The 17,769-nt window shown below is 40.3% G+C and overlaps 1 protein-coding gene across 4 annotated transcripts in view; it reads right to left on the bottom strand.

Annotated features, from left to right (window-relative positions):
- Nucleotides 1-17,769, bottom strand: part of LOC126190842 (scm-like with four MBT domains protein 1) — a 179,104-nt gene that overhangs the window by 47,214 nt on the left and 114,121 nt on the right. For all 4 annotated transcript variants that reach the window (XM_049931422.1, XM_049931423.1, XM_049931424.1 and 1 more), the window contains one exon: nt 4,466-4,759. In XM_049931422.1, the coding sequence (XP_049787379.1) occupies nt 4,466-4,759 (294 nt within the window). The remainder of the gene's footprint in view (nt 1-4,465; nt 4,760-17,769) is intronic.

The following is a 17,769-nucleotide window of genomic DNA, read 5'->3' as shown; positions in this document are numbered from 1 at the left end:
TTTCATATTTGTCAGTGATAGTCGTTAGCAATTCTGGGAAGGCATCTGATCTGCTAACAGTCAAGGAATTACATCATAGAAAAGTTATAAATTGTTGCATATAAGTTGAGGAAAACTACAATTAGGTGAGTGAAATAAGATATAGGGAAATCTAATGACTTCATTTATGATACTGTAACAGAATATCAAAGAAAAGAATCCAACACCTCTTAAATCTCTACCTTGGAACAGATGAGGAGGAGTAATGTTTTCTTTAAGATTTACTAACATAAATACTTTTTAATACTTTAATTGGCGATGAATTCAAACAAGCTGCACAATGAAAATCCAAATTCTACATTTAATTCTTCAGTCAAATTTTCTATAACTGACCACTATCTGTTCAGTTTGAAGAGATTACTTTGTGGCAAGCAAAATATTTTTGGAGTTTATCATCACTGTGCCCCATATGTGTGTCAACAGATTTCCTTCACACTGCAACTGCTTTAATAAATACACTGAAGAGCAAAAGAAACTGGTACACCTGCCTAGTATCATGTAGGGCTCCCACGAGCATGCAGAAATGCTGCAACACGACATGGCATGGACTTGACTAATGTCTGAGGTAGTGCCTTAGGGAAGTGACAGCACAAATCCTGCAGGACTGTCCATAAATCTGTAAGAGTACGAGAGGGCGGAGCTCTTGTGAACAGCGTGTTACAAGGCATCCCAGATATGCTCAATAATGTTGATGTCTGATGAGTTTGGTGGCCAGTGGAAGTGTTTAAACTCAGAACAGTGTTCCTGGAGCCACTCTGTAGCAATTTTGGACGTGTGGGGTGTTGGATTGTCCCGCTGGAATTGCCCAAGTCTATCGGAATGCACAATGGACGTGAATGGATGCAGGTGGTCAGACAGGATGCTTACGTACATGTCACCTCTCAGAGTCGTATCTAGATATATCAGGGGTCCCATATCACTTCAACTGCACATGCCCCACACCATTCCACAGCCTACACCAGCTTGAACAACCCCTTGCTGACATGCAGCGTCCATGGATTCATGAGGTTGTCTCCATACCCGTGCATGTCCATTCGCTCAATAAGATTAGAAACGAGACTCGTCTGACCAGGCAACATGTTTCCAGTCATCAACAGTCCAATGTCAGTGTTGATGGGCCCAGGCAAGGTATAAGGCTTCGTGTTGTGTAGTCCTCATGGGTACACGAGTGGGCTTTTGACTCCAAAAGCCAATATCAATGATGATTCGTCGAATGGTCCACACACTGACACTTGTTCATGACCCAGCATTGAAATCGGTAGAAATTTGTGGAAGGATTGCATTTCAGTCACGTTGAATGATTCTCTTCTGTTGTTGTTGGTCCCATTCTTGCATGATCTTTTTATGGCCACAACGATGTCGGAGATTTAATGTCTTACCAGATTCCTGGTGTTCACTGTACATTTGTAAAACGGTCGTACGGGAAAATCCACACTTCATCACTACATCGGAGTTGCTGTGTCCCATCATTCGTGTGCCAACTATAACACCACGTACAAACTCACTTAAATCTTGATAATCTGCCATTGTAGCAGCAGAAATTGATCTAACAACTGCACCTGACACTTGTTGTCTTATATAGGTGTTTCTGACCACAGCACCGTATTCTGCCTGTTTACATATCTCTGTATTTGAAAACAAATGCCTGTACCAGTGTCTTTGGTGCTTGTGTTTTATGGCTGTTCATCTACCAAAGGATTGATCATGCACATATCTACATCTACGTCTACATCTAAATCTACATCAATACTCCACAATCCACAGTACGGTGCATGGCGGAGGGTACCCCCATACCACTACTAGTCATTTTCTTTCTTGTTCCACTTGTAAATAGAACGAGGGAAATACGACTGTCTGCATGCTTCCATACAAGCCCTGATTTCTTGTATTTTATCTTCATGGTCCTTATGCATAATGTATTTTGGAGGCAACAGAATCACATTGAAATGACAGTTCTCTAAATTTCCTCAATAGCGTTCCTTGAAATGGATGCTGCCTCCCTTCCAGGGATTCCCATTTGAGTTGCCAAAGCATCTCCATAACACTTTCATACTGTTTGAACCCACCTGTACCAAATTTAGCAGGCCACCTCTTAATTGCTTCAATGTCTTCTTTCACTCCGATCTGGTATGGATCTCAAACACGCTTTAGGAGTACTCAAGAAAAGGTTGCTTAGTGTCCTTTATGCGATCTCCTTTCCAGATGAATCACACTTTCCTAGGAGTACTCAAGAAAAGGTTGCTTGGTGTCCTTTATGCGATCTCCTTTCCAGATGAATCACACTTTCCTAGAATTCTCCCAATAAACTGAAGTTGACCATTTGCCTTTCCTACCACAATCCTCACATCCTCATTCCATTTCATATCGCTTTGCAACGTTATGCCCAAATATTTAAACAACACGTTTGTGTCAAGCAGAATGCAACTAATGCCATATCTGAACATTATGTGTTTGTTTTTCCTACTCATCTGCATTAACTTACATTTTTCTACATTTAGACCTAGTTGCCTTTCATCACACCAACTAGAAATTTTGTGTAAGTCATCTTGTATCCTCCTACAGTCACTCAACTTTGACACTTTACTGTACAACACAACATCATCAGATTGCTGCCTACCCTGCCTGCCAGATCATTTCTGCAGACAGAGAATAACAACAGTCCTACCACACTTCGTTGGGCGCTCCTGACGATACCCTTGTCTCTGATGAACACTCGCTGTCGAGGACAGCATACTGGGTTCTATAAGTTAAGAAATCTTCGAGCCACTCACATATCTGTGAACCTATTCCATACGCTCGTACCTTCTTTAACAGCCTGCAATGGGGCACTGTGTCAAATGCTTTCTGGAAATCTAGAAACAAGGAATCTGCAATATATCATGCAAGAAAAGAGCAAGCTGAGTTTCACATGGGCGATGTTTTCTAAAAAACATGCTCATCCGTGGACATGAGCTTCAAGGTCTCAAGAAAACTTATTATATTCGAACTGCATCACACCGATGTTAGGGGTATTGGACTGTAACTTTGCGGGTCCATTTTTTTGGCTGTCTTATACACAGGAGTCACATGCACTTTTCTTCCAGTTGTTTGGGACTTGGCACTGGATGACAGACTTGCAAGCTAGGTAAGGGGCCAATGTCATAGAATACTCTGAAAAACCGAACTGGGATTCCTTCTGGATCTGGTGGCATATTAGTTTTCAACGCTTTCAATTGTTTCTCTATGCCAGGGACGCTTATTACTATGTCATCCTTACGGGAGTTTGTTCGATGGTAAAATGACGATGTATTTGTATGATTCTTCTGTGTGAATAATTTCTTAAATGTGAAATTTAAAACTTTGGCTTTTGTTTTGCTATCTTCTCCTGCCACACCAGACTGGTCAAGTGATTGGATGGAAGCCTTAGACCCACTTAGCAATTTTACACAGGATCAAAAGTTTCTCAGGTTCTCTGCCAGATCTTTTGCTAAAGTATGACAGTGGTAGTAGTTGTATACTTTGCACAAACATATTTTCACAGACACACAAATTTCTATTAACCTTAGCTTGTCATTATTTGCACATTCTCTTTTGAACCACGAGTTCAACAGCCACTGCTTCTTCAGCATTTTCAGAATCTCTTTATTAAACCATGGCAGGTGTTTTCCATCCTTAACCCACTTACTAGGCACACAATTATCCAGACTATGATTTACAATCTGCTTGAACTTCACCCATAATTCCTCTACATCCTTCTTATTGTAACCAAGTGATGTCAGTTCACTGTCTAAGTGCGATGCTAACAACTGCTTATCTGCTCCTTCTAGCAGAAACACTTTCCTAGCCTTCTTAACTGATTTATTAACTTTTGTAACCATAACTGCTATAATGACATTGTGATTGCTAATCCCCTTTTCTATACTGACCATATTCCTCTGGTTGGAAATGTTCAGCAATGCCATGTGCTTGATTAGACATTGTTTGGCTAGTACCACAGTAGCCTGGCACTAGTTGCAGTTAGGCAGTGTCTGAGATCAGAGTAGTAGCATGGCACAAGGCGCTGTGAGCACTACACAAACCAATGGCACTGTGCAGTGTCCTGGTGTGCACCAAGCAGTTCCCAAATTGTTAATCTAGGAGAAGACAGAGAAACGGGTGCTCATTTGTAAGGAAGTCTTGAAGCACGTTTGTAATGGCTTCGATATCTGGACAGAATCATTACTGGTGATGAGACTTGGATTTTTTACTACAGTCCGGAGAATAATCAACAAAGCACATCAGCCTTTCTGGTGGCACTGAAAAATGTGGTTCATTAAATTAATATTTCTAATCCAACCACATCAAATAGGAAAGATGGCGATGTTAGTCCACAATGTATCATGATTATCCAAAAAAAAAAAGCATAGTAAAAAAAATTACAACTGAGGCTTGTCGAGCAAATACTTACTTAGCCTTAAGTACCTCAAGAACATGACCATGAGGTGGTTGCTTTGAATCACATTGCAGTTCTTTCAGAACACGACTAGATTTGTAGGCTACCGATATCACCATGGAAAGAACTTCTTTTAGTACTAGGGTCACTGGACCTGGACCCACCGATTTTGGCAAGCCTGACAGTTTGCCTTTGCTGAGGTACGGACCAGAAAAACACTTGTGATTGAAGTATATTTTTGGACACCAAGAGCTGCCATTTCCTGAACTGGTAGCAGGAACACTAGTGCTAGGTTTAGCCTCCACTGACCTAAAAACAATAAAAACAATATAATTACAATACTATAAAGATCAAAACTCAAGTAAAGAAAAACATTTATTCATGGTATTTAATGGACACTGAACACAATCGAGAAGTTTCAAAGATGTTGAATGAGTCAAGATCTATGAACACTAAATTTCTAGATTGAACCTTTCACTCTGGATCAGCGTATGCTCTCTTTTGAAACTTCTTGGGCGATTAAAATTGTGTGCTGAACCAGAAGGGGAGGTTCCAGGTATCTATCCTTTCTGTAATACTGTTGTTACTTAATATTTACATGAATGCAGTTATAATTGTTAAAGGAGTTATCTCTGTCTATCTACTGAGAGAATGTAGGTCTCTCTATAGCACTGTTATTTTCATGCAGCCAAGAGGAGTGCCTGATTCTGGGTGAGCAGATAATCTTTGGGAATCACTAATAAGATAAGCACTTCAGTTTCCTTGTTCATATGAAACTGATTGCTAAACAACAGAATATCCAGGCTGGAATAATGACAATATTATGAAAAGGATAGATAACTACTCAGCATATAGCGTGGATGCTGAGTTGCAGTTAGCCACAATAAAAAGACTGTCAACCTTTCGGCCAAAAATGCATTCATCGGAATCAACACACACACACACACACACAGACACACAGACACACACACACACACACACACACACACACCACACACACACACACAAAACCACATTCTCTGGGTGCCGAGGCCACACCGTGAGCAGCAGCGCATGATGGGGAAGCAATCTGGGTGGCGGGGGTAAGCAGGAGACTGGGGCAGGGAGAGGGGGCGGGGGGAGGGGTGCAATAGCAGGGTAGGGGTTGGGGACGGTGTGAAGTGCTGCATGAGGTGGAGAGAGGGTAGTGCAGCTAGGTGGAGTCAGGACGTTAGACGGTGGGAAAGGGGGAAGGGGGGGTAGCGGGAAAAGTGGGTGTGTTGGTGGAATAGAGGGCTGTGTAATGCTGGAATGGCAACAAGCAAGAGGATAGGTGGGTAAAGGACAATGACTAATGAAGGTTGAGGCCAGGAGGGTTACAGGAGTGTAGGATACATAGCAGGGGGAGTTCCCACCTTCATAATTCAGAGAAGCTGATGTTGGTCGGAAGGATCCAGATGGCACAGGCTGTAAAGCAGTCAATGAAATGAAGAACGTTGTGTTGGGCAGTATGCTCAGCAATTGGGTGGTCCAGCTCTTTCTTGGCCACAGTTTGTCAGTAGCCATTCATGCGGACAGAGTGCTTATTGGTTGTCATACCCATGTAGAACACAGCACAGTGGTTGCAAGTTAGTTTATAGATCACATGACTCATTTCACAAGTAGCCCTGCCTTTGAGGGCACAGGTGATGCTTGTGACCAGACAGAAGAGGTGGTGGTGGTTGTGGGATGGTGTATGGGACAGGTCTTGTATCTGGGTTAACACAGTCATGAACCTTTCCTCCACAAGCCTTAGCACCACAAAAGTAGTCCTTTTCAAAGGCCTCACCTTTTGCCCAACTCCCAAATTCAAACATGCAGGACTTGTTAAAGACCTTCTCTTCTTCTCCAGCCACTACAGTGGAAAAACTTTTTGCTAACAACCCTACTAATCAGACTCAAATCAAGATAAATATTGAACCCTGCTTGACACAGTTCACTCCTCCATCCAGCCATGGTCCATCCCCATTGTCTCCTCATCGCATACCATTAACTTTTCAGAATTTCTTAAACTCAAACCTTGCCTCACCATCATTCCCCAAATCCCTCAACATGCAAGGTAATGTTACATCCGCAGGAAGAACTGCATTCCACCATCAAAACTGATCCTGACTTATAATCCTACCTGCTGACAAAGGCACTACCACTGTTGATTTGAACTGCAAGGATTACCTGGCAGAAGGATTCCACCAACTGTCAGATTCATCCACCTACAAACCCTGCCGCAGTGACCTCTTTCCAGAAATCCAGCAGGTCTCCAGTCTCTCCTCCAATAGTTAGGCCCATCCCAGAGCCTCTCTCAAGAGTCCATTTCTCTCCTCACCCCTGTCACTCCCCGCACTATTACCTTCTCTACATGCCTCTTAAGTCCATAAACCTAATCACCCAGGATGCCTCTTGGAGACCAACACCTTTGGCCTAATACCTGCAACCTAAACGCATATATAAAAGATACCAACCATTATCTCCAATGACTCTCCACAGTCCCTGTTGCTTTACCATGTGGTGCTCTGCTCTTCACCATAGACATCACCTCTCTTTACACTAACATCCCTAATGCCCATAGCCTTGCTGCTATTGAACACTAACTTTCCCAATGTCTGATGAAATCCAAACCTACAATGTCCTTCCTAGTTGCCACGACCAACGATATCCTCACCCACAATTACTTTTCCTCTGAAGGCATCGCCTACAAACAAATATGGGGTGCGGCAATGGGCACCTGCATAGCACCATCCTATACCAACTTATTCACGGATCATATAGAGGAATCCTTTCTAACCTCCCAGATATGCAAACCCCTCTTCTGGTTCATATTCTTTGATGTCATCTTCACGATTTGGATCGAGGGCCAGGACACCTTATCCACATTCCTCCAGAACCTCAATACGTACTCCCCCATTCACTCCACCTGGTCCTCCTCAACCAAACAAGCCGCCTTCCTCGGTGTTGACCTCCTTCCTTCGGTAGCTCCATCCATATCAAACCTACCAACTACCAGTGATGCCTCTACATCAACAGCTTCACTCATTCCATACCAAGAAGTCCCTTCCATACAACCTAATCATCACATCTGTAGTGACAAGCAGTCCCTCTCGATATATACCAATGGCCTCACTGAGGCCTTCGCATACCGTAATTACCATGTACCATGTACAAAAACAGATCTCCAGGTGCCTTATCTCACCAGTAACCCTGCACCTCCCAAAGCCCCACTGCCTGGCCATATTCGATCATTCCCCTTATGACTCAGTATCACCCAGGACCGGACCACGTAAATCACATTCTCTGCCAGAGTTTCAGCTACCTCTCATCGTACCCTGAAATGAGGAATGTCCTACCGGCTAACCAAACCATGTGGAAATCCATATTTGACAATATCCTGATTCAGAGCTTAGTTTAACTACTGTTGCACAGTTTGCCTGTCATGAAATAAAATCCATTCATACAACAGGTTGGCTTTAATGCCACAACATTTTAATTTACATAGTAGAGTTTTACTGTCCACACTATCAAAGGCTCTGGTAAGATCATAGAAAACTTCCACAGGATATCTTTCCTTGTCTGGCTCTGCCAGACTTCATTAGTGAGGCCATTTTTGCTTTCTTTGAAAATACTCCTACATAGTAGAAAAACTGAGATGTAGGTAACAAGCTTTACTCATTATGCTGCCTCTGCAGGCAATTTTTTCAACACTTTGAGATCCAGCTACTTAGAAAAATTTTGGGCCCACAAAACAAGCAATCTATGTTGTCATGTAAAACGTTACTGGCATTTTTGTGTTTTATATATCTTAAAGGTTAGTACACACCGTAAAAAAGCTTCGAAGTTTATTTTTCACATTTATTGTAGTTCTTTGATATATTTAAATTTTACAATAATAATGCCCAAAAATAGAATTATCCTTAAAAACATAAGGGTGTGAGACGAGTTCTTGAGCAGATTCACATGTAACACTCTTTTGTGTATGAAAAATTCTGAAATATTCTGGCATGCAGAGAGGTATGTTGTATTCAGGGCAATGCCAGTGTGTTTTGTCAGTGAATGGTCTCGTATTTCCAAACAAATCATGGAATGCTGATACTTCATGATAGTCACCTGAAAAGAAGATGAGATTAAGACAAATAAAACAGAACTAAATTGTAATTACAGCAGCGTTATCTGCAGTAACAATATTGTTGCCAAATAAATCATAGCACATTGCAGCTGAATTTTCTTCAGCCTTTTTCCACTGAGATATTTCTCCCTCTGATGCAGAATTACTGAATCTTCCTCTTGAGCTTTCAAAATTTCTTGCTCACTCTATAAATGTGATCAATTTGTAGCAGAATTACAGCAAACTTCAAAACCTGGTAAGTACACACACAAAACTCATAACAACACAAGCACACTTTTCCTTTGTTGCATTCACTACTGTTTCTGTCAAAGTAAGTCTCGAAATTGACAACAGAAGACAGTACCTGTCAATGGACAGTAAGCTAGACGTCTGTACATTCTTCTCATACAAAATGAGACCACTTTTTGATCAACAAGTGTCTCTGGCGTCCAGAAAACTTGTGACCCAAGTTGTACTCAGGCGCAGTCTTTTGAACACAGTGTTGTCGCATGAGTTACACTAGGGCTTGGTTGCCAAAGTGTTAAGTCTTGAAGGAGCAAAATGCATCAGTAATTTGAGTTGTTTTTCTTTCATCTATTTATATATATAGCCAGATTTTTAACTCTTTCATGAATATTGTTTTTAGTTACTGAGTGCTTAAAAAGTGCTTTTTCATGCCAATGAGCCTGAAAAAGTTCGACAACTGATCATGGAATATTAAATAACTATTTATAAAAAAAAGTGACTGGTGGCAGTTTTATGTATGTACATTAAAAGTGGAATTTCACTGATTCATCTCAGGAGATGAACAACCTACATCAAAAAGTGTCATCTATAGACAAGGCGCAAGAGGAAACTGCTGATAAACTTAAGATTGTGACTGACATGCAGACTCAGATGCAAGAGGATTAGTCAGAAATTTGCACAAATTTAGAAACTATGACAGGTACTATTAATGAGTTGCAATCTTTACACACAGATTTGTGAGAAGTAGTACAGGAGCTGTTGGTAAAACTGAGTAATTCAGATTTGGACATTAAATTCATAAAGAAAGCAAAAGAAAAAAATTGTGCAGGAGGTAGAGTGTATAAATGACAGAGACAAAGTGGGAATGCTAGATAAGGGTATGACACTCACACAGATGACCTACAAGAGCATAAGACTTATGTCAAAGCAGCTGAAGAGGTAGTAAAGGAAAAGGAATTGATTCCTAGGATTGAGCTAGGTTTAAAGGAAGCAGAAGAGAAGTTACAGAGCAATCTAATTAATGTTGCAGATGTCACAAGAGAGAAACCAACAGAAAGCAATCGGGTGCAGTAGGATAGGATGGATGGTGGTAATACTTATCAATCATTTGCTACCGGCCCTTCATACAGAGGAGAAAGGAATTACAAAATGCAACAGGCACTGCCAATGTCAATAATAGTTGCACAAACATATCCAGAGTATAATCTGCTGCATCTGAACTATCTCACAGCAACAATAGACAATACTTATTTTTTTCTACTTTATTAGTGGATGAGAGTCTGCTCCCTTTTTGAACAGAGGGTAATAGAATTAACCACATAGTGTTTATCAGCGCTTTTCGAAATGCCACAACTGGACAGAAGCACAGAAGATCCTGTTCATTGTCGGGTACACAGAGGGTGACATTTTACCGTGAGCAACAGATAAATATGCCATACCTATCAGCAATCTGAACAGGCATTTTTCGACAAATACTGGTCCACAGCCATTCAATAGAGGCTACATCGAGAGGTTTTCAACCCATCTCCATTTATTAGTAAACATGGGGGACTGAGGACGATTTTGAAAAATACTTAAACAAAACGAGGCGTTGCTCAAAACCAGTTTCCCACATGTATTGAAAATACTGAAAAGTTGCCTGCCCATCTACATCAAGGGAAAGCTGATCACTATACCCGAAAATGATACAGCGTGTTTGTTAGCCATACTCAACTCAATTGACCTAATATATGAAGAGAGCCCGTTGCAACCACAAAACATTAATACGCAGTGCACATTTCCACAAAATAGTCAACAGCAGTCACAGTTGACCACCTTATGCCCCGTGCAACAAAAATAACACAAGAAATAATCATCGTAATGGGGGAACCCAAAGTACAAATGAGGTTTCGAAGAAAATCACAAACAGAATTATAACAGACTGGTTTATACTGAACTGAGAAGCTGTGTTGGAAAAAACAAAGGACATTTTCATTTACTGTTAAGCATGTTGCAGTTGTTTACATTTTGTATTTTTTACATTGTTTTGACTTTGCAATCACTTGTTTATACTGTTTTGTGGCAAAATAAATGCATCCTAGCAAAATTTCTGTTTGTTGCTATAATTTTGGACACCGTGTAGATGCACCTGTGGTACTTGACACGGGTGCATTGGAAAATGTAATATCAAAAGGGGTGTTTAAAGAACTGCAAAGATGATGTTTTTATACAAACTTTTACCCGTGCAGAATTGCTGTACTATGACCACAGTTGGAAGCAAGTCAAAAGGAGTTAAATTTCAGGCATTAATACCCACTATCATCAGCAATTTTTCTGGAAGTCGAGAAACTTGTAGTAAACTGTCTTATTGGGATGGGTAGCTCTAGACGATACAAAGCACAGATTGGCGTAGGGCAAAGAAAATGATTCTTTACAATCAATGAACAAAGGTTATCAGAACAATTAATTAAAACCAGCACAACTGAAAACACACTCAAGACTAGTACTGATATCAGATTACTATTCCCATATCCAAACGTCCCATTTCTTGATATACAAAGGGGCGAGGCAGCTGTCTGATGAAGACATGAATCTAGAGACTGTTTGAACCAAGGCAAGTGAATCTGCTTGTTTGTGAGAGGGCCAGAAGGAGGTGTTACAAAAAGTAATACTTCAGTATGTGCAAGTATTTAGAAGCTGCCCAAGGGTAATACAGGGTTACATGTACAAAATAGACATTTCCCCTCATGAGACATTCTGCTTTTCTTCATTTCCAATTTCTTGGACAAAAAGAGAAGCCGCCAGAAAAGAAATTGAAAGGATGATAAACGGGAAGATCGTACAACCCCCCTCCCATTCCCATTTTGTAGACCTATTTTAGCTATCACCAAGCCCGATGGTAATGTTAGGCTTGTGCCTGATGCCCGAAGTATAAACAAAATCATTGTTCCAGTCAGGACACGCTCTGACAACATTGATGAACAATTACTGGAATTTCACAATGTTTAATACCTCGTGACAATTGATTTAAAAGATTCCTATTGGCAAATATCATTACATGAGGATAGTAGGAAGTACACAGCATTTGTATGCGAATGTGTGTAAATGGTGGCTTTTGTACACTGGGCCATTTGTGGTTTCTAAAATTCCACATCCAGGAGCATGTAGATTAGCCTGCCCCAAAAGTGGAAAGAACAAGGATCCAAGAGAATTTGTACACTAAAAGGATTGGACAAAAGTCAAACTTCATTTGAACTACTGTACATGAACAAATGAAATACTGTACTTCAATATAATAGGTACATAACATTTTTTTATTTAGTTTTAAGAGACAAATTTCATTTTTTTATTTATATGTGCTTAAATGGAAGCAAGGTAAGTTACATAATTTAAGATTTAGTTTAAAGTCAAAAGGCTATATGAAGCCTGAAAATCAAACATGATCACAGTGATGCCAATTCATTCTACAATATGTAAATTTTGCAAATACAATGTGATAAAGCAACTGAGGTGTAAATACATGAAGTAGATTTACAAGAGGGACAGGATCTGCAGGCGTAGTAGGAGCTAACACACAGATCAGCAACCTCAGCACATGCACAGAAATAGTTCAGTCCAACATGCCACTTTCCATGCCAACTTGGCATCTAGCTGCAAAAGAAGTTATATTCTGAAGATTTTAATGCAAGTTAATTACTATTAAAATGAAGGAATCTGCCCTATAAGGATAAAACTAATACAGTAAGGAGGTTTAAATTAAAACAAAGGAAAATTTTCAGAGGAAGAAAGAATCACTAACTACAGAAACCTATCTACACACTACACCAATATTTACAGTATACACAAATTTATGTGGTAGTTACATACACAATGAATAAAACACCATATAAAGTATCTACATACAGCAAAAGAAAGACTAATTGTAGGAGTATGGTTACATTCTGAACAAACCACAAAAGACAGTGAGGTTGTGCCTGTCTAAAACAACACCTATTAAGTGCAGGAGTAGTATGCATATGGCAGGACTGAAAAAGATAAGTCGAAACAACGGACATGCTCTGAATATTTGCGCTCTTATAAAAGAAGGATTGACTTTGAGAATTAAGAAAATAGTTGATGAATTTACACATCCATGTACTTAAAGTAAATAGATATGTGTGTGAGGAGAAAAATAATAATTATAAATTATAGAGTGCAACACTCAGTCATCCTTTTTAGATTTTATTATGCAAATCCAGATTTCGGCTAGTAGCTAGCCATTCTCAATGCATGTAAGTCCCTGTCGTTTGGGTGTCACTCACTGTTTGGAACTGAGAATGGCTAGCTACTAGCCAAAATCAGGATTTGCATAATAAAATCTAAAAAGGACGACTGATTTCTGCACTCTATAATTTATAAATCACATACAGTCGATGAGTGCATCCACTTTCTGAATGGAAGGTAACCTGATGAAAAATAATATGTGAGTTAGGCAAGGAGCAACTACATTCTTAGTTTATAAGTTGTTATTAAGTTTCTTTTACAGGTAACAATGCAAGGACATGCCCTGGTAAAGGCAGAAAGGAGAATTTGGGTAGCTAGTACCAAAGAAAATGGGTCACACCACAATATGAGAAATTATACGTACATAAACATGTGTATGAATGTGACACTGTGAATGAGTATGTGTATATGAAGAGATTACAGTATGCACAATGTTGCTAAGAGAAGTTTAGGTCTAGTACTACCAAGACAAAAAGCAGTAAGAGCGATATTAAACGTGCAAGCTACTGACATGAGTGCCAAATAGGAGTGTTCATGACGCATTTACATGGGATCACGACTTATCTGAACATTCTTCTACAATATTTTCTCGGCAAAACTTACGTAGTGACATATTTAAGTATATTACATACATAAGAATGGTATCATAAGTTAGGTATGCTGAATTATGCTCACTACAGGTACTTTCAGACAAGTAAGACTGATAACTTACATGAAACAGCACTGTAAGAATTCTGCAATTAGTTTATCAATCACTAAGTAAGTAAGTAAAGCAGATGGAACCTTGGGACACACTGTCTACTGCAAGCCAACACAAACAGATCTATATCTACAAGCCACAAGCTGCACAATGTGGTAATGCATCACTTACGTTAGTTCATGGAGTATATGTGGTATCTGATACTGAAAACCTATCGAGTGAAATACATCATTTGTAGACAGTGTTCTGACAACGTTTATTATGAGAGACAGGTAAGTAATGCATTCAGGCCCAGACGAGTTCAGTCTATGCTGCAGAATGAAGATATGAAGACACCCATCACTTTCACCTTTCTGCCGTATTTTGGTGCCATGTTGTCAAGAATCGGAAGAGTTCTCAGAAGATTTGGTATTAAGTGTGTTTTTTAACCATCTGCAAAACTGAGAAACCTGTTGGGTTCAGTTAAGGATGATCTTGGCCTGAAGAAATGTGGTACGTACAAGATTCCTTGTCAATGTGTCAATGTGGGGCAGCACATATAGGCCAGACATGTCACAGAATACAGGAACGCTGCAATGTGCAATGAACATAAGTGTCATACATGCCTTCGCCAACCAGAAAAGTCAGCAATTGTGGAGCACTTTATGAATATAGGACATTGCGTGATTTATGAAAAGACAGAAGTTGTATCCCCAGTATCATCTTCCTGGGATTGCGTCATTAAGGAAGTAATACATATCTGTACAGCCGGTAATCTCATCAATAGGAATGCGGGATTTCAACTGAGCACAGCCTGGAAGCCTGCACTGGCTGCTATTAAATCACGAGATGAAAATCAAGATTTTTCGGTAACAGACCCATCATGCTTTCCCCATGAACCATGGACCTTGCCGTTGGTGGGGAGGCTTGTGTGCCTCAGCGATACAGATGGCCGTACCATAGGTGCAACCACAACGGAGGGGTATCTGTTGAGAGGCCAGACAAATGTGTGGTTCCTGAAGAGGGGCAGCAGCCTTTTCGGTAGTTGCAGGGGCAACAGTCTTGATGATTGACTGACCTGGCCTTGTAACATTAACCAAAACGGCCTTGCTGTGCTGGTACTGCGAACAGCTGAAAGCAAGGGGAAACTACAGCCGTAATTTTTCCCGAGGGCATACAGCTTTACTGTCTGGTTAAATGATGATGGCGTCCTCTTGGGTAAAATATTGCGGAGGTAAAATAGTCCCCCATTCGGATCTCCGGGCGGGGACTACTCAGGAGGACGTCGTTATCAGGAAAAAGAAAACTGGCATTCTACGGATGGGAGCGTGAAATGTAAGCTACTACAAACAGCATAGTGAACACATTATTGTGGCCAAGATAGACACAAAGCCCACGCCTACTACAGTAGTACAAGTTTATATGCCAACTAGCCAGTTTGGTAGACAAAGTGTTAAGTCTTTAAGGAGCATGATGCATTTGTAATTTGAGTTGCTTTCCTTATATTTGTTTTTATATATCAGTGTTAGTAGCAGATTTTTAATTCTTTCACGATAATTGTTTTTAGTTGCTGGGTGCTTCAAAAGTTTGTTCAAGATAGAAGGGGACAGAAGGTGTCCTATCAAAACAGCACAAAGGTGTTATACTCTATTGCTTACAAACATTCTGATTTGCCCCAACTAAATCCATTTTGGTCACTATAACAAAATCAAAATAACTAATGAACAAACAGCAAATGGACTCTCCATTAAATCAAAAGATGATCATCAAAGCAGAAATTTAACAAAGAAACAATCGCAGATATAGTACATCTGCGTAACTTGTATATCACATGTAAATCGAAAGTATTTTTATGGCATACAATGTGGTAATACTGGAAGCAGATTCAGGGAAGACAGTCAAAAAATAATTTTGCAAATGATGTTAAACAATTGAACCACTGAAACAGACTTATCACTATAAACGATGTGTCATCAACAGTCAGCGAAAGATATATCTTGGACTTAATATGTGAGCAAAATCTTGTGAATCACATGCAAAGAGAGGGAAATTAAGCTAAGATTCAAGAACTAAGAGAAAAAACAAGCATGTATCATGTGATCGAAGTACATCTAAGGGTCAGGGAGATCTTCTCAGCCATAAAAAACAGTTACATAAGCTACAGTGAAATGGCATTTCATAGCTGTTTAGTGGTGCAAAAATGGTTGCGGTTATAGACACGTAACCACATTTTGCAAGACAGAGAAGCAAATTTGTGCACATTGTGCTGAAGCTAATCAGTTAAAAAATCTGTCCCAACATTAAAAGGTCACTAAAAAGTATACCTTGTGCAGTCAAGGAAAAAGAGATGTCTGAAGTATGGAAATGAATATTGTATTTACAAGCTGCAAAGAGAAATCACAAAAATTGACTATGGTCAGTACCCCATTAACAGTAAGTTTAACTGGACAATGATCAATTATGCATGAAATATATTCAAAGTTGCAAATATGGACAACCATTAGTTGTGTAATGGAATGACGACAATGAAAATTTGTACCAGATTTGGACACGAACCCAGATTTCCTGTTTATGGGATGCGGTCACCTCCCTATTAGGCTATCCGAGTACGCTTCATGGCCACACCGAAATTTCAATATATTATCAATCATGTGCCTACAGCCTGCACACCTACATTCCTTACTAACATTTCCTTACAAGAGAGGCATTTTAAATGAAAGTTGCTTGCCTGGCATCAGCAGATAAACATGGTACTGCAGTGCCTGTGTTGTTCAGAAATATGATGCACTGCTGCTTCAAACATGCATGCATTGTCAAAATCCTGAGCTGGTGCTGGAGGGCCATGCACATATTGCTCCAAACATCTCAACTGGGAGAGATCAGGCGACCTTGATGCCTAACATAGGGGTTTGCAAGCAAGAAGACAAGCAGTAGAAACTCTTGCTGGTTACGGGTAGGCATTACCGGCTGAAATGTAAGCCCAGGATGGCTTGCCAAGGAGGGCAACAAAACAGGGCATAGAATATCATCAACGTACCACAGTGCTGTAAGCGTGCTGTAGATGACAACCAAAGGAGTTCTTCTATGAAATGAAATGGCACCCCAGGAAATCACTCCTGGTTGTCAGGCCGTATGGCAGGTGACAGGCAGTTTGGCAAGCCACTGTTGTCCAGGGCATCTCCAGACATGTCTTTGCTCGTGATTGGGGCTCAATTCGAAATGGGACTCATCACTGAAGGCAATTCTACTCCAGTCAATGAGATTCCAGGCACAGGGCTGGAGACGCCCTGGACAATGATGGGATAGCAATGTGACTGTTACCCATCATATGGCCCGACAGTCAGAACTAATGGTCTGGGGTGCCATTTCATTTCATAGCAGGACACCTTTGGTTGGCATCTGTGGCACCCTTACAGCACAGCAGTACTTTGATGACATTCTATGCTCCGTTTTGATTGCCCTTCATGGCCAGTCATCCTTGGCTTACATTTCAACAAGATAATGCCTCCTCTCCAACAGTGAAAGTTTCTACTGCTTGTCTTCGTGCTTGCCAAACCGTATCTTGACTGGCAAAGTCACCAGATCACTGTCCAATTGAGAAAGTTTGGAGCATTATGGGCTGGGCCTTCCAAACGGCTTGAGCTTTTCACTATCTAACACATCATTTGGATGGAGTTTGGCTTGAAATCCCTCAGGAGGATCGCCAACAACTCTATCAGTCAATGTCAAACCCAATAACTGCTTGTATAATGGTTAGAGATGGACCAATGCATTACTGACTTGCCATTTTGTGAAGCTCTTCCTCTTCAACAAATTTTTCTGAAATTGTAACCTTTTGTTTGTCTCTACATGTACATCACATCTACTGATTTCAGTCCCATTTGGATAATTCCTTCAAGGTATATCCTTTTTTTATCTTAGAGTGTATTTGCTAATGAAATTCTTCATAAATAAAGCTGAGAATTCTGTGTAAATGTATGTTTTTATGGGATCATTGGACATAGCTCAAACTTAGTATTTATCCATTTCATTACTTTC

This window comes from Schistocerca cancellata, chromosome 6 (genome assembly GCF_023864275.1).
Source record: "Schistocerca cancellata isolate TAMUIC-IGC-003103 chromosome 6, iqSchCanc2.1, whole genome shotgun sequence".
Lineage (NCBI taxonomy): Eukaryota > Metazoa > Arthropoda > Insecta > Orthoptera > Acrididae > Schistocerca > Schistocerca cancellata.
Note: the sequence above shows the minus strand (reverse complement) of the source record. Positions and strands in the feature narration are given on the sequence as shown.